This window comes from Pseudonaja textilis, chromosome 6 (assembly GCF_049901715.1).
Source record: "Pseudonaja textilis isolate UNSWEBS1 chromosome 6, rPseTex1.2, whole genome shotgun sequence".
In the NCBI taxonomy this organism is placed as follows: domain Eukaryota; kingdom Metazoa; phylum Chordata; class Lepidosauria; order Squamata; family Elapidae; genus Pseudonaja; species Pseudonaja textilis.
The window spans coordinates 49,354,838-49,381,258 of record NC_141995.1 but is presented as its reverse complement, the minus strand read 5'-3'; the positions used below and the strand labels follow the sequence as shown (position 1 = coordinate 49,381,258).

At 45.1% G+C, this 26,421-nt stretch overlaps 2 protein-coding genes across 3 annotated transcripts in view; one reads left to right on the top strand and one right to left on the bottom strand.

The window, feature by feature from the left end:
• Positions 1 to 1,848: 1,848 nt before the first annotated feature.
• Positions 1,849 to 22,156, top strand: LIAS (lipoic acid synthetase). The gene is made up of 11 exons (XM_087936818.1): positions 1,849 to 2,454; positions 5,195 to 5,361; positions 5,957 to 6,050; positions 7,281 to 7,361; positions 7,780 to 7,936; positions 11,992 to 12,049; positions 13,628 to 13,756; positions 15,515 to 15,660; positions 17,707 to 17,777; positions 20,419 to 20,530; positions 21,901 to 22,156. The coding sequence occupies exons 1-11, from the start codon at positions 2,374 to 2,376 to the stop codon at positions 21,951 to 21,953; spliced, it is 1,149 nt and encodes a 382-aa protein (XP_087792944.1). The 5' UTR covers positions 1,849 to 2,373; the 3' UTR covers positions 21,954 to 22,156.
• Positions 22,051 to 26,421, bottom strand: part of UGDH (UDP-glucose 6-dehydrogenase) — a 28,513-nt gene continuing 24,142 nt past the window's right edge. For both annotated transcript variants that reach the window (XM_026699838.2, XM_087936817.1), the window contains exons 10-12: positions 25,051 to 25,142; positions 24,856 to 24,966; positions 22,051 to 23,918 (exon numbers count right to left, since the gene is read on the bottom strand). In XM_026699838.2, the coding sequence (XP_026555623.2) occupies positions 23,808 to 23,918; positions 24,856 to 24,966; positions 25,051 to 25,142 (314 nt within the window). In that variant the 3' untranslated portion in view covers positions 22,051 to 23,807. The remainder of the gene's footprint in view (positions 23,919 to 24,855; positions 24,967 to 25,050; positions 25,143 to 26,421) is intronic.

The following is a 26,421-nucleotide window of genomic DNA, read 5'->3' as shown; positions in this document are numbered from 1 at the left end:
AAGAAAGGGATTCAGCTTTTTAAAAAAAACAAAGCAAAACTTCAACAGCATTTAAACATGGTGCTTTGCAAACTGCTAGGCTAACACTAGAGATGAAAAATAGGGATGAACTGAAATGTTATATAATTTGGAATAGATTTTACTATCGGTGGGGACAGAAAGGAAGAGTTTAAGATTGAAAAGAGTTGTTAAAGAGGACATCTGTGATCACGAGACTTAAATAATACTAAGAGTGTTGGAAGATGTAAATAAGGATGAATAAATGTATATTGTGCATGTGTGTATATATATATGTATATGCATTTGCACACACACACACATGTACAAATGTATTTAAGATCTATATTCTATTATATTTCACTAGAACAATGACCAAAAATTATGTCAAAACAACTCTGCTTCGTTCAATGTTTTTTTAATTGTTATGTTTAATAAAAAATTAAATAAATAAAAAACAAAACAAAACAAAACAAAACTTCAACAGCATTTAAAGCATGGCTGCTTTTGAAAAACAAAATTTAAAGCCAAATTGCACAGCTGCATAGTGGATGTTTAATATCTTTTATTTCAATGAAAGTATACCCACAGATGAGAATAATAAAAAATATGACAATGTGCAGAATTGGACAGGCTAACTAATAGAACTTGGCAAAGAGGATACAGAATACTGCTTAACATGGGGTGTATTGTATAAATGGTTAAACAACAGGTGCGGATTAGTACCTAACAATGAAAGAATATTAACAAAAATAAAAATAAATGCAGCTATATAGAAATATGTAAGAATACACAATGCAAGCAATACCACTATCGGACTGTACGTAAATATGAGGTTAAAATGTACAGAGTGATAAATGTAAAAGCGTGTTATGGTACAAATATGAAAATAGTAGATATGATGTACAACACTATGCAGTCAAGAGAGACTATATTGTATGACTATGAGAATAATAGTTATAACCAGGATGCATATACTGCGATGCGTTTTTTTTAAAAAAGGACACTGATGTTGCAAAATTAGAAAGGTGATAATAACAAAAAATGTACAATATTTTTAAAAAATATCTTTTATTTCAGTATCATTTTTATAAAATTGTCCTACAACCTATAGTCTTCTTGACTATTGATTCCAAAGACGACCTACCATGTTAAGCCCCCAAACCACTGTTTAAACCTTTTTGTTTTCCTAGATCTCCCTCTTAGTAAAAAAAAGAAAAAATGGTAATACTGAATTGCTAGGAAAAAAATACATAATTTTAATAAAATTGGGTTTCGCCCATTCCTTTAAGACACATTTCATACATAAAGCTGTCATAATAACGGAGAAACAATATGCACACAATGAACGTACAATATGCATAGATGAAGTTTAACTTTTGGACAGCAACTTATAATTCTTTGACTGGATGAAACAATTAACTGTGATTAAAGGCAGAGGAGAGTGGTGAAAAGCTTTTGGATCTCACAGCTCAAAAATATAAAGTATAACTGTTCCAAAGTGGCCATTCGTTGCTCTTAAGCAGGGGTCCCCAAATTTGGCAACTTTAAGACTTGTGGACTTCAACTGCCAGAATTCTCCAGCCAGCATAACTCTGCTCTTAGGGATTTCTACTGCATACACTTTTATGATCAGCAAACTGGGGAATTCTGGGAGTTGAAGTCCACAAGTCTTAAAAGTTGCCATGATTGGATACGCCTGAGCTACACTTAGCACTTAGCCTACGTTAAAGCAACACTAGAGGGGAGGCATTATTTGCTCGTAGTTCACACAACAACTTTGGACTCTCCTTTCCCTAAATCAGAGAACGTGCCCATTCAGGAACCGTTCAGCAGGTCGCGCGTGCGCAAATGAAGCCCGGGCGCGCGCGTCCCTCTCCAGGCCACCGGTGGGAGTATTGGGGGGGTGTATTATTTCTCAGGGGCTCCCTCTCCGAAAACGCGCGGACGCCAACCCGAAAAGTACCCCGACTCCGAAGGCGGATGCCGTTCAGGCCTGGCCCGGAGCGTTACAAAGTACCCGGCGGGACCGACTTGGCGGATGGAGCCGGATTCTCCTGCCTTTAAGTTCCGACGGGGGAAAAAGACAAACCGGCGCGACTCACCATTCGTGTTGACAGGAACGAGGAAAGGAAATGCGTCTTGCGTCATCACGCTTTTAAACGGCGCGGCGCGTGCTGATGACGACACCGCTCGGGGGAGGGGGGGAAGGGGAAAGGAAGGGGGGAAATCAAACGCCTGCGCGCAGGCGCGATCAGTTGATCACCGGGCGGAAAGGGAAAGTAGCCGAGCGCCGAGGTTGCCCATTGAGGGACTTCGGCCCGGAGACTGGGACGGGGTCGGGGTGGCGGCGGCTGGGCTGAGAGGACGACCGACATGTGGCTGCTCGGTAGCGGGCTCCCCTGCGCTGCCTTCGCCCCGAGGAGCCTCACGAGGCTGGTAGCGGAGGGCAAACCGGTGAGAGGCCTCTCTCTTTGCCCCATTTCCCCCGTTTCGCGGCGCCTGCCCGAGTATCCTTGACCGCACAACGTCCCTGCGAGGTAGGAAGGGCTGTCCGGTCGCCCTTGGTGGAAATCCAGCCCTGAGGAGGCGACCTGGGCTGATCTGGAAAGCGTAATAGCATCTCATCTGGATTACGGGTGGATGGGGCACCACCAGGAGATCCCAGGGCAGGGGGAAAAAAATCCAAACACACATTGGCAAGCTAAAGGCAGGTAGTCCTCGACTTGCGACCATAATTGAGCCTGACATTTCTGTTAAGTGGGGTTTTGCCCCATTTTACGACTTTCCTTGTTATGGATATTAAGTGAATCACTGCAGTTGATAAGTTAGTAACCTGGCCGTTAAGTGCACCTGACTTCCCCCCCATGGACTTTGCTTGTGAGTAGGTTGGCAAAGGGGATCACGTGACCGTGGGACGCAGCAAAGGTCGTAAGGGTGAAAAACAGTCACAAATCACTTTTTTTTTCAATGCCTCTATAACTCTGAAAGGTCTTGGGATTTAAGAGCTGACCAGCAGTGAAGCTAATGCAATATAGGCTGATGCAATAAGAATGAATCAGCATAGCATGGGTATTTCCCTTTAAGACTGGGGATGGGTTCTACCCCTTTAAGAGGTGTTTATATAAAGGAAGCCCTTAGAGGGTGTGATTTTCTCTCCTTGTGCCTGGCATTCATTTGCAGAAGTTCTCCCTGTAGAAGAAAGATTGCTTGTAAAGATATTGTCATGCCCCTGTCAGAGTCTGAATCCAAGGAGGAAGATGAACAGCTGACAGGGAGTGGGAAGTGTGGCTCCGTTGACTGTGGAGGAAAATGGGGAAGGGCAAAGTCCAACTGGGCAGAGCAGGGAAGAGGTAGAATAAGGAAGAGGGAGTTCAGAGGAAGACCCAGGCCCACCCCCTCTTCATCCTAGGGCACGCAGGGAGGAATGGAGAAGGGAACAATGTGGGTTGGGTGGCTTACGGTGGAGGAAAGGGCCCTGATTCCCTTCATTAGCCATACCTGGGAAGGGAGTTTAAAAGAGATGCAAGCTGAGTGCGGTGTCTGCTGGGAACAAACGTGAGTTTATCTTTGGTTATCTGTGTTCCTGGCGTCTTCCCAACCATGTTGAAATACTGCTGTATCTTCAAGTCTGGGATTCCTGCTCCTGCCCTGCCGGACTAATTACCTCATCTTGCCTTGATTGGACTTATAGTTACAGTTTTTGTTGACCATGTTTTGGACTTGGTTCTCTGCAGTCAAAGGCTGTTCCTGGGAGAGTTTTTCTCCAGCCCAGAAGGTAACCAGGACACTGGGGACAAAGTTGGAGCTGATAAAGGGACTCCTACTGATTATCTGACTGACTTTGGGTCATCACAGGTATTTTGCCTACCATGTTTATTTCTGTATATGTCTTGGGTGATGACCTGAAGTGCAACACAAACGTAACAAAATCCAAAACGTAAATAAATGTCCTTAATGCCTCCAACTTGGCCCCACTGTTCAATAATTCTCAGTTGGAGATAATACTTACTCAAAAATAGTCTTCAAAAGAAAGCAATACAGTCTGAACTTATTGAGCAGATAGAGGTGAAATGAAAAACTAAAACAAACTACAATGAAGGAATTTCCACAACAGACCAGGATAAGTAATTACCAACTTTAAGGAGATAACAAGGCACAGCCTGTTGGAAGGACACCAACCAAGGTAACTTCAGCCCAAAATAACACACACTTTGCTTCTGGCAACGCTGTGTTGTAATCATTTCTCTTATATACTATTCTCCCCAGCTGCAACCAATTAAGGGGGATCGTGGCTGCTTCCTCTCTCCTAAGCCAAGTTGTTTCCTTCTCCGTTCCTCCCTGCAAGTCCTAGGATGGAGAGGGGATGGGCCTGGTTCCTCCTCTGACTGCCCAGCCGGCCTCTGCCCTTCCCCAGCCTCCTCCTCAACCTCCGGAGCCCCACCTCCACTCCCTGTCGGCTGTTCCTCCTCTCCCTCAGAGTCTGACTCTAACAAGGGCATGACATCTTGTATATAAACCACTGTTAAATATCTTAAGTCTCTGTGTGCTGTGTTTTGCTCCTGGGTTATCTCATAATGGTAGTCACGCCGCAAACGCTCTGACACAGTCACTAAACAAACTGTCGTAAGTCGAGGACCACCTGTTGTCCCTGACATGGTGCTAAGGAAAAAAAGAAATATTGCGGTATGACTAGCAGTGCAATCAATTCTAATTATGTGAGTGAAGCTTTTAAAGCTAATTTTCTTATACAAACTACTGTGCTATGCTTTACAAGTAGTCCTTGACTTACAACGGTTTTGTTTAGGGACCGTTCAAACTTACAACGTCACTGAAAAAAGTGGCTTCTGGTCGTTTTTCACACTTACGACCTTTGCACCATCCCTGTGATCATTTGATCAAAATTCAGATGCTTAGCAATTGGTTCATACTTATGATGGTTGCCGTATCCCAGGGATTGGGTGATCCCCTTTTGTGACCTACTCACAAGCCAAGGCAATGGGGAAGCCAGGGTCACTTCACAACAGAGTTACTACTCGCTTAACTAAAGTGGCAAGAAAAGTTCTAAGATGGGGGCAAAGCGCACTTAACAACTATCTCACTTAGCAGCATTCCTTTGGGCTCAATGGTGGTCTTAAGTCGAGAATTACTTGTATATCACGTTTGCAAAGCAATGGCATTTTTTTCCTCCCTCTAGCTGTTTGGAAACCAGTTGAAAATGTCGAGTTCGAATTCGCTGCCAGAAGCCCAGATGGGACATTTTCAAGAGGGCCCTGATTTGAAGGATTTCATATCTGGGGAACTTTCGGACAAAACCAAGTGGGCAGAATATAAAGGCCATTTAAAGCGTCAAAAAGGAGAAAGGTATGGAGAAATCTTCAGGCTCGTTTGTTGTTAACCAATTCAGACCCAGGTTAGCCTTGTTGGTTAGCCTTTTGGCCCAGGGATTGGAATCGATGGTCCTTTTTGTTCTGACCCAGGCTTCGCCAAATCACGAAGTCGGCTCCTCGTCCCGACAAAAATCTCCCTTTTGTTTAGGCTAACGTGAATTCCTCTCATTCGCATCCAGCAAAGTCCCAGCAAACAGTCTTTCAAGGGTGAATTACAACCACAGACCTTTATCAGGCTGGGAGAGTTGCCAGGCCGATATCTTCCAAACGCCACGTTGTAGCATCACTTACTTGGCAAGAAGTCAGGAACAGATCTTCACACTAATTAAACGAACTAATCATCTTCTGCAAACACCACCCCTCTCGCTTCTCCTTTATTCCCTATGGGAGAGGGCATTCCCCGTCCACCTGTACCTTCACTCCCGAGTTGACCCTTGTTCCTTAAATTCCCTTTCCTGGCAGCTCTGCGCATGCGCACATCGGGAACAGGATTGGTACAGAAAGAAAGGAAAAAAACACCATTTCCAAACTGAGATACTTGGTGAACCAAAATAAGCTTTGATTTTTAGGTTACGGCTTCCTCCTTGGTTGAAAACTGAGATCCCCATTGGAAAAAATTATAATAAGCTGAAGAACACATTGCGCAATTTAAATCTACATACGGTAGGTACAGTACCAACACTTTGTTCTGGTTTGGGAAATTTTTTATTTCTCTCCTCTTTTTCTTCCTTATATGAAGGAGATGGGATTGGGCTGAATGTGATGGAAATACAGAACAGCAGTCAATTGTTTCAGTCATTTAAACAGAACAAAATATCCGTTTTAAGTTCTTCGTGAAAAGTTCCCTTACATTTTCCAATTCCTTTAGCTTATATTCTTAGTTCTCACTGGCCATTTTAAGTACTTTCTGTTTTTGCAAAAGTATCTGCAGGGCGCTAAAGCTATCTCTCGACAGTTGGAGGTTTCCATAGAAGAGGATATTTGTAGCTCAGGACTGAACTGTGGGGCCCTGGGTGCTCTCTGAGCTGGGTGGTTTTTCTAGGCGTTTCATGACCCAGCTAGGTAACATCATCAGTGCTAGAAAGGAGTGAGGTTTGCCGAGTGGAGAAGGAGCAGGGGAGGAGGAGGAAGATTGTTTGGTCCCTGGTGCTCTCTGAGCTGGGTGGTTTTCTTGCAGGCGTTTCATGACCCAGCTAGGTAACATCATCAGTGCTAGAAAGGAGTGAGGTTTGCCGAGTGGAGAAGGAGCAGGGGAGGAGGAGGAAGATTGTTTGGTCCCTGGTGCTCTCTGAGCTTGGTGGTTTTCTTGCAGACATTTCATTACCCGACTAGGAAACATCATCAGTGCTAGAAGGGAATGGGGTTTGTCCAGTGGAAAAGGAACAGGGGAGGAGGAGGAGGAGGAGGAGGAGAGAAGAAAGATTGCAAAGTCTTTGGTGCTCTCTGAGCTGGGTGGTTTTCTTGCAGACGTTTCATGACCCGACTAGGTAACATCATCAGTGCTAGAAGAGAGTGGGGTTTGCAGAGTGGAGAAGGAACGGGAGGAGGAGGAGGAAGATTGCAAAGTGTTTGGTGCTCTTGGAGTTTGGTGGTTTGCTTGCAGGCATTTCATGACCCAACTAGGTAACATCATCAGTGCTAGAAGGGAGTGGGGTTTGCCGAGTGGAGAAGGGGAGGAGGAGGAAGGACGACCGTGGGGTCCTTGGTGCTCTCTGAACTTAGTGGTTTTCTTGTAGACATTTCATGACCCAACTAGGGAACCAAGCATTAGGGGAGAGAAAGCTCATACAGCTGCAAGGGAGAAACCCAGAGAGCTAGAATCTTAACTTTTCTGAAGAAATAAATCTGGCGTTGCTCCTTTTCTCCTGCTAATCAAGGTGTCCTTCACGCTAGGTGTGCGAGGAGGCCAGGTGTCCAAACATTGGAGAATGCTGGGGGGGAGGAGAATACGCTACTGCTACAGCCACTATCATGGTAAGCTTTCATCACCGACCTCCAAAGGCCCATTCAGAGCGGGAAGCTCATGTGTGCCAAGGCTTCTCTAGCGTAATATGGTCTTTGCCTTAAAACCATAGGGAGCCCAACAATTCCCATACCAGTGGTGGCTAACCTTTTTGGGCTCCCGTGCCAAAAATTGCATGCGCACTAGCATGCACGCAATCGCGTGCCAGCACCTGGAATGCAATGTGGCCGCCCCCTCCCTACGCCCCCTGCGCATGCACACGCAATTCCCACCCCCACCACCCGCTTACCGCACTGCGCCTCACAGCTGATTTTTTTTTTTTGGCTGGTTTGAGGCCTTTTCGGCCTCCCAAAGGCTTGGAAAAAGCTTCTGCAAGGCTTTTCAGGCCAGATTATAGACCCGTTTCGTCACTTCCGGTATCTGTTTTAGCTCATGGGGGACACGTGTACGAGAGGCTGTCGCTTCTGCTCGGTGAAGACGTCAAGGAATCCTCCTCCGTTGGACCCCGAAGAACCCTGTAACACTGCAAAAGCAATTGCTGAATGGGGACTGGATTATGTTGTCTTGACCTCTGTAGACAGGGATGGTGAGTTGTACTTCTTGTTCTGAGCTAAGCTGACTCCTCGTCCCAATAAACCCCATTTATTTATTTATTTTAATATGCTTTTTGAAAGTTTCAAAACAAAAGGAATATATTTTAAAAAAACCACGAAACATGTTCTCACATTTTTGCAACATTTTCATAGCAGTTTTCATACATTTCTATTTGTGTCAAGTAAAGTCACTTGTTACAATCTATAAATCTATAACTTGTTTCCTAGATCCTTACTTTTTTATGTTATTACAATTATAATACAGTATTTAATTGATTAATTATATTACTTTACGTACATGGCTATATATACATTTATCCTTATTTCCATTTTCCCTTGTTGTTTGTTTAATCGGTTTCACTAGACATCTTTACTTCCTTTTTATACAACATATTTATACCATATATTCCAAGCTGTAAAAAACACCCCCTCTTATTTTTTAGGAGCATGTAAACCCCTTTTATTTAATTTACAGTGAATTTCCTCTCCCGCAAAGCCCCGGCCAACAGTCTTTCATGATAGTTCTCAATTACAGACCTTTATCAGGCTTGGAGAGTTGCCAGGCCGATATCTTTCAGACGCCACAATACTTGGCAAGAATGCAGGAATGAAGTAATTGTCTCCTGCAAACACCACTCCCCTTTCGCTCCTCTTTATTTCATATGGGAGGGGCCATTTTTCTTCCGTAACTGTTCCCTTCTCCTGGCAGCTCTGTGCATGCGCACATCGGGAACAGGCTCCAGCTGTTCTTCTTCCCCACTGATCTCCGACTCCAAAGGGAGCTGATAATTGTCAGATGGCCTTGGCTCCATCTCTGCCTCCGACGCAGAGCCCTCGTCAGAGCCTTCCCCAGACTCCAGGCCTGGCCCTTGTTCCTCCCCAACCTCCTCCATTGGCTGCTGTCGGGCCACAACATTTCTTGCCCAGAGAGAAAACACAACAATATTATGCCGGTAGTCCTCGATTTCTTCTTCTTCTTCTTTTTCTTCAGCGTTTGTCTCGCGCTCGGGCGAGGTCCGCTAATGTCCTTGAGTACTGCTTCCACGCCTCTCTGTCTGCCACGTGTGTCGGGTCTGCCTTCGCGATCTCTAGATCGGCCTTGATCGTGTCCATCCAGCGTTGTTTAGGTCTACCACGCGGTCTCGCTCCTCCGACAGTCACCTTCATTACAGATTTGATGATGGATTCTTCCTTGGCGCGGCTCACGTGGCCGAACCATCGTAGCAGGGACTGCCTCATGACCGTGGGGATGGGCACGACGTTGAACCGTCTACGCACTTCTTCGTTCCTGGCGCGATCGAGTAGGGTGAGGCCTACCGACCATCGGAGCATTCGCATCTCCATTATCTGGAGTCTGCTTTCGACTTCTTTGGTGGTAGGCCAGCACTCTGCGCCGTATATGGCCACAGGCGCACCACAGAGTTATAGATTTTCGCCTTCAGGCGCATCGGCATCTTCTTGTCACAGAGGACGCCCGTGACGGACTTCCATTTGCCCCACGCTGCATTGATCCTGGCTGCCACCTCAGTTTGTAGTAGGCCTTCTTCCCCAGAGTAGTTCCCAGGTACTTGAAGGTGGAGCGCGCGGTAGCTCCTGCCCGTTCACGTGGATGGAGCCTGTCATTTCATTGTCAGTGGTCAGGTATTCGGACTTCTTTAGGTTCAGCCGGAGCCCGAACTGCTCGAGGCGGTCGTGCCACTGTTGGACTCGGTGCTCGAGTTCAGCCTTGCACAGGTTGGCCAGGAACACATCATCGGCGTAGAGCAGCGTCCATGGGGCGGGCGTGTACAGGTCGTGTGTAATTGTGTCCATCACCAGAATGAACAGCAGTGGTGAGAGAGCAGAGCCCTGGTGTGCGCCGACGGTAATATTAAACTCCTCTGATATCCCAGCTGCCGCTTTTACACGGCTTTTGTGACATCTGTATAGGAGTTGGACCCATTGTACGAGCAGCTCAGGCACGCCGTGATCTCGCAGTGCGTACCAGATGAGATCGTGCGGGACTCGGTCGAAGGCCTTTTCAAGTCTAGGAAGGCGGTGTGGGCGGGATTTTCTTCTCTCTGTGAGCCTCCATCAGCATCCGCACACGAAGATGGCGTCGGTGGTGCCGCAGTTCTTGATGAATCCAGCCTGGTTGGCGCTGATGTCGACGATGTCCCGAATGCGCTTATCAGGACGCGTTCAAAGATCTTCATAGTGTGTGACAGTAACCTGACCAGTCTGTAGTTGGAGCAGTCCGCTGGGCTGCCCTTTCCCTTCCAGATCGGAACAGTGGTGCTGCGGTACCAGTCGTGTGGCACTTTTCCCGTGGAGACGATGTTGTTGAACAGCTCGCACAGCCACAATGCCGAGCCCGGTAGTGCCTTTTTCCAGAAGTCGGCAGGGATGTCGTCTGGTCCTGTTGCCTTACCGTTTTTCATGGCCTTGATGGCGTCGGGCGACCTCGCTGGCATAAATGCCTGAGACTGGGCCTTCAACTGGGTCACCTCGCGGGGTTCGTGGGTGTGGGAACTCCTCGGTGGAGATCTTCTCGAAGTATTGCCGCCACCTCTCCGCAGGCGTCTCTGGGGTTGACGATCAAATTTCCCCTTTCGTCGTTGATCCCATGAAACTGGTCAATGTCCAGGGTCTTCCTGTGTCTGCTTTTGGCTAGGCGGTAGATCTCGTTCTCGCCTTCTCGCGTGTTCAGCTTCTGTAGATGTCATCGTAGTGGGAGCTTCTGGCTGTCGCTACTGCTTTCTTGGCTGCCTTTTTGGCCGCCTTGTATTCGCAGAGCTTCTCGCTGGTCTTGTCCTGAAGAAAGGCCTTGTAGAGCCGTTTCTTCAGGTGTACGGCATCTTGTACTTCCGGTGTCCAGAGCCATGTATCTCGTTCGATGCGTCTCCGTCCTGGCTTGGTGCAACCAAGCTGTTGGCAGCCGGCAGTGTGAACAGTGCTCTTCAGCATGGACCACGCTTCCTGTGGCCGTCGACCATCTGCAGGAACTGCTCCGGTTTGATGAGGGGTCCCGCCATCTTCTTCTGGTTCCACCACTTGATTCGTGGCTGGTCTGCATTCCTTTTGTCAATCCTCGATTTATGACGATCAATTGAGCCCGCGATTGTTCTGGGTATGCGAGGCATTTGTTAAGAGAACTTTCCCCATTTGACGAAAGATGTAAACATGAACTTCTTCCTTGGCACTGTTGTTAAGTGAATCATTGTAGCGGTTAAGCCAGCAACACAGTTGCTAAGTGAATCTGGCTTCCCCATTGACGTTGTTAGTCAGACGTTTGCAAAAACGTGACCCCGCAACTGTCATAAATATGAGTCAGTTGCCAGATGCCTGAATTTTGATCACATGACCATGGAGATGCTGCAGTGGTCTTAAAAGTATGAAAAATGGTCATGAAAGTCTTTTTTTTTCCCAGTTGTAATGTCGAACGGTCACTGGATGAACTGTTGTAAGTTGGGGACTTACAAAAGTATTTAGTTTGCTTCACTTGCCTGCCCTTGATGTTACTTAGCCCCCGTTTCCATCTCGGTTGGTTTTGATTGCACAAATTATTCTCGTGCGACAAAATTCCTTGGATCTGCCTGAAATACTGTATTGAAACTTCGCGGGAAATAACTCAAGTGTCAGGATTCTGGCAGCTACCCCCAATTAAATCATGAGTCTCGAGTCAAACTTCCAAAACTCCAAAAGGATTTATTGGGAGTTAACATGCCAGCACTGCCTGGGTGCAGCCAACTCTGAGACACATCATTCATTGTCACCCTTAACCCTGGTTTTCCCTCCACCCCTGGGTGTATCGTAATTCACATTCTCCAATGGGACACATCCATAGCCCAGAGTCATCAATCATGCTCTCCAGTAAGATATTTGCGCGGCAGAAACTTCAGTCACATAGTTACTATCTTTGAAAAACTATTTACGGAATGCAGTTTCCGTTTCCAAGCTGCCGCACTGCTCTTTCAAACCCCTGTCTCCCCCCTCCCCTTTCTGTCGGCAACTCTAAAATGACCCTAGAAATAATTTTATGAGTTGACATTGAGAATCCTCTTTGCAGATCTTTCCGATGGAGGCGCCAAACACTTTGCGAAGACGGTCTCGCGCTTAAAAGAAAGGTATGGGGAAATGGGAATACGCCGAAGGCAAAAAAAAAAAAAAAACAACCCCTCCTGATTTCTGAAGAGAGATTACCTCCACGCGGTCTCCTTGACTCTTCCGCATATTTACACACGGGGTGGGCTGCTACGGGTTCCTCCCAGTTTGGAAGAACCCGTAGCTAGTTATATGGATGGTTTGACTGGCCTCACCCACCCGCCCCAAGGCCTGTTTGGATGCCAGGTAAGGGCACGGCCTGCGTGGAGTCTCAGAGAGGGCAAAAAATAGGCCGGAGCCTGGGAGAGGCCATTTTCGCCCTCCCGGAGGCTCAAGGGAAGCCTCCGGAACCTGGGGAGGACGAAAACGCCCCTCCCACCCCATCCGCCATGGTGCAGGAGGCCAACTAGGCAATGCTCACCATGGCCAAGCTCACCTAGCAACCAGGCAGGGGTTGCCAAGCTTTTGGACCTCAGGGACCACCAAACCCGTAATTTCAAATTGTAAAAAGATTTCGGGTAACCACAAATGTGGCCAGAGGTCCATTAACATCACAGTTCTGCTTCCGGGTGTCAACCAGGATTAAATCTGTGGCTCTTTGAGGGATTACACTGACTAAACCAGGGGTCGCCAACCTTTTGGACCTCAGGGACCACCAAACCCGTAATTTCAAATTGTAAAAAGACTTCGGGTAACCACAAATGTGGCCAGAGGTCCATTAACATCACAGTTCTGCTTCCGGGTGTCAACCAGGATTAAATCTGTGGCTCTTTGAGGGATTACACTGACTAAACCAGGGGTCGCCAACCTTTTGGACCTCAGGGACCACCAAACCCGTAATTTCAAATTGTAAAAAGACTTCAGGTAACCACAAATGTGGCCAGAGGTCCATTAACATCATAGTTCTGCTTCCGGGTGTCAACCAGGATTATTCCTGGTTAAATCTGTGGCTCTTTGAGGGATTACACTGACTAAACCAGGGGTCGCCAACCTTTTGGGCCTCAGGGACCACCAAACTCGTAATTTTAAATCCCGCGGACCACTAATATGAATTTTGACTGACAATGGCTTGCTGACGTTGGTGGGAAAGTGGGTCCCATGTTCCAGAACTGCAGGAGTCACAGGACTGGCTCTTTGGTCGTCCCGGAGCAGCTGCTCCTCCAACCGGATGCACCGGCCTGCCATGGACTGGAGGAGCTGCTCCAGGGTGACCAAAGGGCCAGTCCTGGGACTCCTGCAGCTCTGGAATATGGGACCGACTTTCCCACCAACGTCAGCAAGCTACCCCGGGGCAGATTTCCCTTCCCCGCCGTTGCTCTCACCTTCCAGTTCCGGCTCGCCTGGCTCTACTCAAGGTTTGTGCTCGGCCGAAGGATGGGGGCCAGCGGGTGGGCGGGCCATGTGGGTGGTGCAGTCTTGTGTTCCCACGCAGCCTGGATTAATTGCTTTGTGGGGGGGGGACATTTCTCTGCGGACCACCAAAATTTACTCACAGACCACCAGTGGTCCCTAGCCCACTGGTGGGCGACCACTGAGGCAGAGGACCGGTTGCCGGTATTTTTGAAGCCCACCCATGTTTACACAGTTTTCTTGCTTTGCAGGAATCCCAACATTCTGGTGGAATGCTTAACGCCCGACTTCCGAGGGGACCTCGAAGCGGTGGAGACAGTGGCTTTGTCTGGATTGGACGTCTATGCCCACAACGTGGAGACGGTCCCCGAATTGCAGAGGTGAGGGGAGGTGATCTTAACAGCCAGAAAATGTCCTCGTTCAAAGGGACATTGGGTAGCGCCCTGACGGCGAAGCTAGGGCACACGTGCCAGAAGTGGCGTGCGGAGCCATCTCTCTGGGCGTGCAAGCCGTCGCCCGTTGCTCTTTCGAGTTCCAGCACACACGCATGCCCTTCGGCCAGCTGGTCTTCATGCGCATGGGAATGCCAGAAACCGGAAAAGCATCTCCCTAGCGTGCACCATGTCGCCGGCCAGCTGGTTTTAGTACAAGCATATGCGCCAGAACCTGGAATTTCAGCTTCCCAGCATGTGCATGTACCCTGGGGAGCTGCTCTTCCAGTTTTCGGTGCTCCCCGTGCGCATTCCGGGGAGCTTCTCCTTGAGTTCCAGTGCCCGGCATTTCATTATACACCTTAAACCTGCAAAGCACCTGACTTTAAGGATGCTGCCAACTTGTCATAGCAAGACAGTGCGGTTTCCCATTCCTTTAGCCTCAATGTTACAACAGGGTTTATTTTTACAATGCGCTTGACGCACCCATGACCTATTGCCAGTTAGGCAACTGCCAGTGCTGCAAAGCGCCATTTTGACCTACTTAAAAGGTCAACAATTTTCAGCACCTAGGATAATATTGATTTTATTTCGGGCCCTTAATATACATGGATCGTGCAGGTTTAAAAAAGGCCTTCATTCAATAACCAAGGTGTACACTAAATCGTTTTTTCTTCTTCTATGCCTCTCCTGGCAGCAAATCCCAAGGTGCGCTGGGGAATTCTGGGAGTCGAAGTCTACCCACCTGAATGTTGCACGCTAGAGAAACGCTGTTCTCAATCTTTTTCGGTCTCAGAGCAGGGATGAAACTTAGCCCAAGGATGGGCTGCTACCGGTTCTCCCCGGTTCAGGCAAACTGGTAGCTAATAGAGAGCTAATTTTATGGCCGGTTCGGTGAACTGGCAAATCCCACCCCTGGCTGGCCCTGCCCAGCCCCTCCCAGGAGCCCCCACGTGGCCCGTTTTTCCAGGTAAGTGTCAGGGCTCCGACAGACGACCTCCGTTCAAATCATAAGTCTCTAGTCACATCTCTCAGAGTAAAAAAAAGAAAAAATGATTTATTAGGAGTGACCATGTCGGTGTTATCTGGGTGCAGCCGACTCTTACGACACATCATTCATTTCATCCTTAACCCTGGTCTTCCCCCCACCTCCTGGATGTATATTCTCCAATGAGACACATCCATAGCCAAAAGTCATCAACCATGCTCTCCAATAATAATCTTGCACGCCAACAGCTTTGGCTGCCTAGCAATTACCTGAAGCATTTAAGGAATGCACCCTTCCTTTTTGCTGGCAGCTAAAAACACCAAAGAAGAAGTATTTTTTTAGTGGACAGTAAGTACAGGGTCCATGTGGAGGTTCAGGAAAGGTGAAAAACAGTACTCGCAGAGGCTCTGAAAGGCTGGAAACAGGCCCATTTCTGGCCTCCAGAAGGCCTCTGGAGCCCGGGGAGGCTGTTATCGTCCTCCCGGGGACTTGAGCATAGTCTCTGCAGCCCAGGGAAGGTGAAAACGCTGCCCCCCTGCCGTAGTGCAGGAAGCCAACCAGGCCACGCCCACCATGGCCACGCCCAGCCAGCAACCGGTAGCTAACATTTGTGAAGGCCCCCTCCCCAGACTTAGCCAGAGCTGCAACAAACCTAAGATCCGTCCGGCTGTTTTACTTGTGTTAGGCTAAAAACTTTTCCCTTCCTTTTCTCCTTGCAGCAAAGTTCGGGATCCACGGGCCAATTTCGAGCAATCCATCCGCGTTTTGAAGCGCGCCAAGGAAGTTCAGCCGGAGGTGATTTCTAAAACGTCAATCATGCTCGGCCTGGGCGAGACCGACGAACAGCTGCACGCCACCCTGAAAAGTAGGTGGAGAGGAGAGGGGATGTCAATAATAATAATAATAATAATAATAATAATAATGAGGAGGAGGAGGAGGAGGAGGAGAAGAAGAAGAAGAAGAGGAAGAAGAAGAAGAAGAAGAAGAAGAAGAAGAAGAAGAAGAAGAAGAAGAAGAAGAAGAACAACAACAACAATGAATCTAGGCCCTACCCCTATTTATGTGTCTTGTGGACAGCTCCTCCTCGACTGAACGACCCACCATTGAACCCCCCCAAATTCTATTGTTGCTAAATGGAAACGTTTGTTGAGTTTTGCCTCCTTTTACAACTTTTCTTGCCATCGTTGTTAAGTGAATCAATGCCGTTAAGTTGGTAACGGGTTGCTAAGTGAATCTGACTTCCCCCGTTGACTTAGATTGTCAGAAGGTCACAAAACGTGACCCCACGATGCTGCAACTGTCGTAAGTGTGGGAAAAAAAAGGTTATAAGTCACCTTTTTCCAGTGCCGTCGTAACTTTGAACGGTCACTAAATGAACTGTTGTTAAGTCGAGGTGTCAACTCAAAAATATTTCTCTGGCCTTTTAGAGATGTCAGCAGAAAAGGGAGTGGGGGAAGCAGTGCATTCCTTAAATGCTTCCGTAGATGATTTCTAGGCGTCCAAAGCTTCTGGCGCACAAGATTATTACTGGAGAGCCTGATTGATGACTCTTGGCTGTGGACGTGTCCCATTGGAGAATATGAATTACGATACACCCGGGGGTAGGGGAAAGACCAGGGTCAAAGGTGACAATGAATAATGTGTCTCAGAGTCGGCTACACCGAGGTAGCACCGGCATGTTCACTCCGAATAAATCTTCCTTAAACTCTGAGAGATGCAGCTACAGACTCATGATTTAATTGGGGGTGGATGCCAGAGCCCTGACACGAGGACTTGCCTGTAGAGGATTCGCATTACAAAAAAAAGGGTTAGGGTTTTTTTTATTTTTTACACCTTACCTCCTTTCCCATTTTTCTTTCTTTCTTTCTTTCTTTCTTTCTTTCTTTCTTTCTTTCTTTCTTTCTTTCTTTCTTTCTTTCTTTCTTTCTTTCTTTCTTTCTTTCTTTCTTTCCTTCCTTCCTTCCTTCCTTCCTTCCTTCCTTCTTACATTTTCCTTAGTTTGAATTAAGTCTACCTGTATCTTGGTATATAGGTAGTTACCACACTTTTATTTAGTGACAGCTCAAAGTCACAACAGCACTGAAAAGTGACTTATGACCATTTTTCAGACTTTGGACCGTTGCATCATCCATGTTGTCAGGATTCCGGCAGCTACCCTCAATTAAATCACGAGTCTTGAGCCAAACTTCCACAACTTCAAAAGGATTTATTGGGAGTTAACATGTCCGGCACTGCCTGGGTGTAGCCGACTCTGAGGCACATCATTCATTGTCACCCTTGACCCTGGTGTGTCACACCCGCCCCCTGGGTGTATCGTAATTCCTATTCTCCAATGGGACACATCCATAGCCCAGAGTCATCAATCATGCTCTCCAGTTAGAATTTTGTCTGGCAGAAACTTCGGTCACCTAGTTACTATCTTTGAAAACATTTATGGAATGCAAGCTGCCCACTGCTTCCCCTTTCCCTTTCTGTTGGCAACTCTAAAGACCAGAGAAATATTTTATGAGTTGACATGTGGCCACCTGATTAAAATTCAGGCACTTGGCAACAGATTCATATTTATGACAGTTTCAACATCCCGAGAGTCATGTGATCCCCTTTTGCAAGCTTCTGACAACCAAAATCGGGGGAGAGCCAGATTTACTTAACGACTGTGTTCCTCACTTAACAACTGCAAGGATTGACTTAACAACCGCTGGAAGAAAGGTTGTAAAATGGGGTAAAACTCACTTTACAAAGGTCTCCCTTAGCCACAGAAATTTTGGGTTCAACTCTGGTTGTAAGTTGAGGATTAGTTAGGTTTGTAAACTAAAGTAATTGTAAAAAAGAAAAAAAGAGAGGGAGAAAAATGCCAAATCCTAGTTCTGTCAATTACTAAAAGTATCTATTTTTTTTAACAACAAAATAGGATTACGTGAAGCTGATGTGGATTGCTTGACCCTGGGACAGTATATGCAGCCAACAAAACGGCATCTGAAGGTATTTTATTTTAGAACTAATTGGAAGATTGAAGGCTGTTCATTGCTTCTGATACTCTAAAGCTGTTCTGACCAAGACTTCCTGAGACCGTAATTAAGCACACGCTTAGTCCAAACAACTCTTGTTTTATTTCAGCAGCTGGGAATTATGTTCATTCCCAGCCTGTAATGAGTCCCAAACAGTCCCTCAAGATAAGCACCCACCTTTCTCTCCTTTGAATTGCTGCCAACAACTAAACTGCCAATTGAACTGTAAAAAAACCAACTGAAGTAAAAAGTCAATACAGAGCTTCAAGGTTTAATCCGAACAGAGTAAACGACTTTGCTTCCTGCAAAGGTTTCTCTACCTTTGATTTCCTTTATACCTTATGGGAGGGGCAATCGCCTCCAAGCCTTACTCCTGAGTTGCCCCTTTTGTCTTAGCTGCTCTTGCCTTCTGGCAGCTCTGTGCACATGTGCACTAGAAAGAGGCTTCCTTTGTTCCTCTGCTTCGCTGCTGCCAGACTCGAAAGGGTCTGGAGGCAGCACCCCACTCCCAGATAGCCCTGGCCCTATCTCTGCATCGGACGCAGGACCTTCATCTGAGTCCTCTCCAGACTCCCAGTTTTGTCCCTGTTCTTCCCCGCTGTCCGATTTCGCTGCTGTCTGCACAGGCTGCCAGCGACCCACAATAAAAACCTGTTGGAAAATAGCTGGACTAATATTAAATTGCATCGTACTGCTGGCAATAAACATTTTGAATTGAGACCCAGTTGTTCGGCTGGAAATATCCCACCCCAAGCGCAAAGCAGGTGATTGGAGCAGTTTTGAAAAAAATACCACCATCCAAATAACGCCTGAAAGCCTCCAAAAAAGCCCTTTTTGAAGGTTTGAAAATGTTCAAGAACTCCTTTTTTTTTTTTTTTTGGTCTTTGAAATCATTGTTTCACGTTTGAGATGGGACCTTTCAAACGTTTAACAAGATGGTTCAATTTCCGAATAGTTCAAATTCAAACATGTTGCATACTATGACAGTAGCAGCAACCTCTGCAATTCCCTACAAAAGAATCAGGGGGGACGTTATTAAAGACTGTTTAAACAGCCATTGGCCCAGCTGTGAGATTTAATAGAGGATCCAAAAGGATCATTTTTTCCTTTCCCTTTTGCATAAGGAAAGGGATTCTGCCCTTAAAATAGCTCTAAACTACCATGTTTCCCCCCCAAAATAAGACCCTGTCATATATTTTTTGCCACCAAAAAAAGGCACCAGGTCTTATTTTTTTGGGGGGGGGAACGACGGACATCATCCTCTGACTAACCTCACTTGTGTGCATCGCCTGTGGCCTCCTTTTCGCTGTCAGAGGCCTTCAGGAACTTCTTCTGTGGCTGGCAAGGCTTTCCTGAAGGCCTCTGCAGGCAATAACAGAGCTCTGGATCGATCCTAACCTTAACCCTAAGCCTTGCCAGCTGCAGAAGAAATGGGTCGGCCAGGCAGGTGTTGGGGGTTGCGAGGCCAGGCTACAACTGTCCAAAGGTAAGTAGTAGGGCAGCTCCACCACCCCCCGATCCCCACCCTAGTTTAATTTTTACTCGTGCACCCTGGAGTGGGTGGGATCTTAATTAGGGCTTATTTTGGGGTTAGGGCTTGTCAGCTTTCAAGACTCCTTTTCGCATCTTTCGGCTGCCATAAGGGGGGTGGGTGAAATAATTGGGCTTTGTGGGGGTGGGAAATGTGTTGGAGGTGTTAGAGAATGAACTGTATAACTTGGGGAAAAACTTTTATTGTTTATGGTTGGTTGCTTGCTTGTTTACTGCGCAACTGGGGCCCTTTATCAAATTAGGCCAAGGTCAACGGCCAGATATCTGCATCACCACCTGAAGATGCCCCACATGAGATTATACACATCTTCGATTGGATGGACCGTTTGAAGTATTGTGGGTGGGAACGTTGCCATCACTTTCTATATGTGTTTTTCGCGCGCAATTCCTCAGATCTAGAATTCCTTTGATGCTACCACTTGATTTCCAGTAAAAGTTCTTTTTCTCTATAATAATGGAGTCTAAGAATGACTTTTTTTGGATTTTGAATGGATCTGATAGGGTTTATATTGGGCACACGTGTCAAAAAATCAAACTAGGACTTACTTTCAGGGTAGTAAAATCAAGCTAGGACTTACTTTCAGGGTAGTAAAATCAAGCTAGGACTTACTTTCAGGGTAGGTCGTATTTTCGGGGAATACAGGGTAAATAAAGGGTTAGTATCCTAACCCCAATTTTCTATTGTTAAGTGAGACCGTTGTTAAGTGGATCCCTTCACTTGTTAAACTAGTAATATGTTGGTAAGTGAACCTGGCTTCCCCATTGACTTGCCTTCTCAGGTGGTCACAAAAAGAGATCACCTGATCCTGAGGACACGGCTAATGCTGTATCAGCCAATTGCCAAGTGTCTGAATTTTGACCACATGACCTGCAACAGTCGTTAAGTGTGGAATGCGGTCGTAAGTCACTTTTTTTTCAGTGCTGTAACTTTGAACATTTCCTAAACGGACTGTTGTTCAGGGCAACCTGTAAAAAAAGTGCTTTTGTGAAAACAATTGGACAACAATCCAGTTTCAGATTACCCTGAACTCATCTGCCCTTATAATATCATTTTTTCCCCCCAGGTGGAAGAATACGTTACTCCAGAGAAATTTAAATACTGGGAGAAAGTTGGAAACGACCTCGGATTTCATTACACGGCTAGCGGGCCTCTTGTGCGTTCTTCTTACAAAGCAGGTACAACGAGTTGTCTGATTAGCAGGACTGTCACAGTATCCAGAGTGCAACAGAGTGCTCAAGGATTATTAATTAAATTATTGCCAGTATATTATACTAGCTCGATACCTGTGCTTCGCTACGAAACTGTGTGGTTGGACTTAGTTTTCGGGGAGGAAAACTGTGCCTCTGCCTACCAGCATTCATCAGTATTCCTCTGGCTAGCGTCCTGTCAGTGTTGAGGGCTGTTTGGAAACTGAAACAGTATTTGCTGTGTGAGCAAGGAGCCTGGACGTGGCTTAGCTCAACTGTTCTGTACTAAAGCTGCTTGGTGCTGTGAAACTGAAACAGAAACTCCTCTCTTCCGCTTGTGTTTTGCATTTGGAAGAGATTTCTTTTCAGGTGGGGAGGGGGAGTAGAACTCCTTAGCATCAGTGTAATAATATAATAATAATAATAATAATAATAATAATAATAATATAGGAAATACTGATGCTCTGATGGTCATTTTGAAAAATCCTTTCTTAGGGAGCACCTAGAAGCCAAGAGGAACATACGTGTAGGCTTTACGGTTCTAGAGATTTTATGATGATGCATGAGTGGTATTTCGCTTTTACATATATGGATTTGGACTTTGAGTGGGCAATTTGCCATTGCCTCCTTCTCAGGGCTTAAGAGAGACTCCCTGGCTGAAACCCAGCCTCATTTTCATGCCTGAATCAGGACTAGAACTCAGATCTTCTAACCCATTACGTTAACTACTATAGCAATGTAGCCCAAATGTACGGGATTTATATTTTATTTCTACTGACTGGTTGGATGGGTCCGATACTTCAATTATTAATCCGTAATTAGATCCTCATGGAAACTTCATAAATCCAGTGTGCAGCAGACTATAACCAGGATTACTGTAGTTTAGATGTAAATTGCTATGTAATTTGCAACATTTGGAAGCTCTTTAAAATCAGACTGCGCTCTACTTCTTGAATGGCAGCTATATTTGAGAAGCTTAAAAATAGATTTTCTTTCAGAGCTGTTTACATTTTTGAAGCGTCCTGTGAGGTCCAGTAGCTAATTTCTGAGTTACTGGCAGATTTTGGAGAGTATTTAGCTTTAAAAACCAAACGAGGATCAATTTTTTTGAAATATCTTTTGCTTTTTTTTGACTATGCCGAAACTTGTAGATGCATCAGATAGCACAGAAACTACAAATCCCAGATGCTCTTGAAATTTTAGTTTTTTCCCCCCCACACACAAAAACTTCCATTGCATCTTTAGGTTCCCTCTTGTAATTGATGGCTGTCCTGTATTTTCCTGTGATAATGACAAAAATGGAATGGAAGATTTTGCCGCTTGGTTAAAACGTCTGCTTTTGTCTTGGGGCTACGCAGGTGAATTTTTCTTGAAAAACTTAATCCATAAGAGAAAGAAGAACGACATCTGATGCGTCCAAGACTGAAAAGAAGAATCGCGCTCTTTCCCTTGTGTTCCCGATGGCAATATCACAGATCAACCCAATTAAAACAACCTGGAAGCCTTCATTGCTTCATTAAAAAAAAAAAGAATACAAAATATTTTATTTGTTCCTGGACCCCAACATGTTCTCATATTGTACAAATAAAAAAAAATATATCAGTCATTATCCAGTAAGTGGTGTTCAAACATATCAAGAAAAACAGAAGTAGAATGAGACACACACACACATTAAGGAATCAAAAGATGGACATGCATTTCCCCCCTCTTCCATCAATAATCACTGCTTGCTCCGTTAGTCCCGTTATATTGCTAACCTGTCTTTTCAACGAGAATCGTAGGAATAAGAAATTCTCTGTCATTATCACTGTTTGCATAAAACACAATAAACGGCTTTTGTCATTGGTCATAAATAGGATTAAAAGCATCTGTACCGTAAATGATATTCCTGATTAAAATGTTGGATTGGAGCTCAGCTACAATATTATCTTTCCCTCCTCAACTAACAAGATCCGCTTTATAAAAGGTATGAATGAGGCTCTTGAGTCAAAAATGAATCAACGTGCTGATTTTGAGGCCGTTTGGCAAAAACAGTCCCTCAAAGAGTTGCTTGCAGCTTGTCCAAGGAAAAAGGGGAACTTCTGTTTTGTTTATGTTCATTATAAATGTGTTGAGAATTCAACAACAATCCTACTGCAGTGATGGGTATTCAAATTTTATATTTATTCCCGTGGGTACCAAAAAACGGAAGCATCCTTTGGTCATTATGTGTTGTAGTTTACTGGAACAAACTGCAAAAAATAAATAAATCAAATCTCTGTCTTGTAATAAGAATGTGAAAAGATATTTAAGATTCTGCAAAACGAAAAAAAATTTTTCCCAGATGCTTAAGGATGTTCTGTGTCCCAGTTCACACAGCGTGCTTAAAACCCAACTTTCCTTGCTTGGTCTTGGCTTACGGTGTTGTACGACCAACTTTGACTTATTCAGCAAACCATGATTACAATAAGTCAGCTTAATGTAGCGTACTGAAATCAGGTCAATTCCATATCTGGACAGAACTATAAAGTTCCAAGTCTGCTTTTAACCACAATAAGAAAGGTGTTTTGGTTAGAGCTTCTAAGGTGGGCTTCTGTAGAAACCTCTGAAAGTGATGGTCAACATATCAGCAACTGAAGAGGGAGAAGAATTCATAATTCCTTATTTTGGGTCTTCTCTGGAATAAGCATTATTATTATGCAAATTATCCCAACCTTGATTTCACTCAGGAAAAAAAGTATCTCTTCGCTTGAGGCTTCCATACCACACAAGTCTAATTTAAACTTCCAACATGAATAATGTTACATGATATTAATAGGTGACTATTTATTAAATAGGATAGGATGGCTTTCTTCTACTTTCAATCCAAGACGTCAAAGCTAAAGTTGAAGTCTGTAAAATCTTGCAAAAAAACCAACAACCCCACCCTAAAATCTTGGAAGTTCGAAGCTGATGGGTTCCGTTAAAAAAATATTTAAGAGCACAATGATTGTATAGTTAACATGTCATTGGCAGAAGTCACAATGCTAGAAAAATAGACCTTATAGAAAAGAGGAACTGGTTGAAAATGTCCCACGTAATGACGGCGTTCATATAAAATCCTTTTCACTATGCAAAAATACTAAACTTTAGCCCAGAGTTTAGCATTAAGTGGGGGTTTCGGTGGGAGATATTGAAATCTCCTCTGAAAATAAAAATCATTTGTAATGCTTTATTGAGGCTCAAAGGTGCCTGTTATTTTCTTCTGTTTTTCCTCCTCATCCCAACTTTTCTGTCCCAAGGAAGCCTAGACCCTGGGCTTCTTCAGAGGAGGGTCCTGCAGGCTGAATTTTGGAATGTCGCCGGATGATGCAAAGGGAATTCTTTTGGCCGAAATTTTCTTTCCGATGGTCTCAATCTGAAGCAAAAGGGGAAAAAAATACACAAAGTCAGCTGGCAAAACATACCCAATGTCAACTCATAAAATATTTCTATGGTCTTTTTTTAGAGTTGCCAACAGAAAGGGAGGGGGGAGCAGTGCGACAGCTTGCAAAACCAGAACTGCATTCCATAAATGTTTTCAAAGATAGTAACTAGGTGACCGAAGTTTCTGCCACGCAAAAGTGTAACTGGAGAGCATGATCAATGACTCTGGGCTATGGACGTATCGTATCCCATTGGAGAATATGAATTACGATACACCCAGGGGGTGGAAGGAAAACCAGGGTCAAGAATGACAATGAATGATGTGTCTCAGAATCGGCGACACCCAGGCAATGCTGGTATGTTAACTCCCAATAAATCCTTTTGAAGTTGTGGAAGTTTGGCTCGAGACTCCTGATTTAAATGGGGGTTAAGGGTCGGAATCCGGAAACCCTAAGCCCATGATGGTGAACCTATGGCATGCATGCTGGAAGTGGCACCCAGAGCCATCTCTGCCGGCATGCGAGCCGTCGCCCCAGCTCAGTTCCACTGTGCCTGCGCGCGTGCCTCTCCCACCAGCCAGCTGATTTTCAGGTATCTGCCGTGCATGTTCGTGGAGGCATATGCGGGAAATGTGTGCGCATGCATAGGGAGTAGGGGGGGTGCGTGCATGCGCAGGGGGGCGGAGGGAGCACGTGATGACAAAAAGGTTAGCCCTCGCTGCCCTGAGCTGATCCTCACCATTTTTGAAGAATGAAATCAGTATTTGAGAGGCTGCCCCAAAGAAGAGAGGGGTCAAGCTATTCTCCAAAGCACCTGAGGGCAGGACAAGAAGCCATGGATGGAAACTAATCAAGAAGAGAAGGAAGGAGAGAGAGAGGGGGAGGGAAGAGAGAGAGAGAGACAGACAGAGAGACAGGCAGAGATCATACCTGGAACCCGATCGCTTGCAGCTGATGATGGAGATCATCCAGGACTCTCCTGCCATCGAAGATAAAAGCCGGTTTCAGCATTTTCTTGTGAATGCGCTCGTAATCCAGCTCCTGCAAAGGACGCCCAAGATAATGTTTCAAACGATGGGAATGAGTCTCAAGGGATACTTTAATGTGGCACTTATCTGCGTTTACCTTAAACATGTCCCACTCTGTGCAAATGACAAGAGCGTGGGCCTCCTCGCAGGCTTCGTAGGGGTCCTTAGTAATGGTGACCAGTCGTGAGACTAAAATGGGAAGGAAGAAGAGAGGAGTTGGCGTCAAATCCATCAGCCCAAGAGAAGCTGAGTCTCAGTGGGAGGAGAGGCTGAAGCACTTGACAGAATGATTTCCCAATAGTATTATTTTCCCATGGTTCCGTTAGTAGAAAGAGCTTTCATGCTATTTTAATGATCTTTTGCTTGGTGATCCATAACAACATGCATAAAATAAGGAAGAAACGGCAGAATCAGAATTGACCTTGGAAGTCTTCTAGTCCAGCCACCTGCTCAGGCAGGAGGCCTTCAATTGTGGTTGCAGGTTGAGGGTTACCTGTATGTTTGTTGTTGGTTTTTTTTTTGAAAATTTTATTTGGGTTTTCACAAAAACAAAATACAAATAAAACATCTTTTTTTGAAAATAGCATGGTCCCAGGTTATCACTTCTTCATACAGACACAAAACTCAATTTCATGCTCATTTTTATATTCTATTCCATATATTCTTATTACCATTTTATATTTTCTACATAGTTTTTCCCCCTCTTCTAATTTCCTCAACTTTGTTTTAATTATCTCAATTCAAATCATTATATTTTACTTTTTGTCTGTCCTGTTACAATTTCACGTTATCTTTTCTTATTAAGCAAATTTTTCCCTGTAGTTACCAATTAGAGTATGACACCTTTATATCCTTTAATTTTATCCATTCAAACTCTTATTTAAGCTTCAATGTATAGCTTTAAGATTCTAGCATTCAATATAATACATAACTTCCAATTGAATTCTGCTTGGTACATTCTTAAAATAGACACTATATTCTTAAAAAGAAAAAATTGTGTGTGTGTGTGTGTGTGTGTATGTATGTATGTATGTATGTATGTATGTATGTATATATATATATATATATATGTTGTGATTGGAAGGTCCAATCCTGTTAGGAACTTTGAATCTGATGACTGTTAGATCGTGGATTGACGTCAGAACCAGGGAACGTTACTCCCTGTAGTTTGATTTGATTGTGAAATGACTGTTGAATTTCAAAAGGGAATCTTAACAGTTTTGCTTGCAGTTTTGAATGAGAACGTTACTCCCTGTAGTTTGATTTGATCGTGAAATGACTGTTTGAATTTCAAAAGGGAATCCTAACAGTTTTGCTTGCAGTTTTGAATGAGAATGTTACAAGGGAGGACATTTGATTTGCAGGACCGGCCTGAACCTTCAACCTCCTCGGCTTCTCAATCAGGTTAACAGCCGGGAACGGTTGTTAATGAGGAACTTATGGAGTCTTCAGGTGAAAGTAATAATTT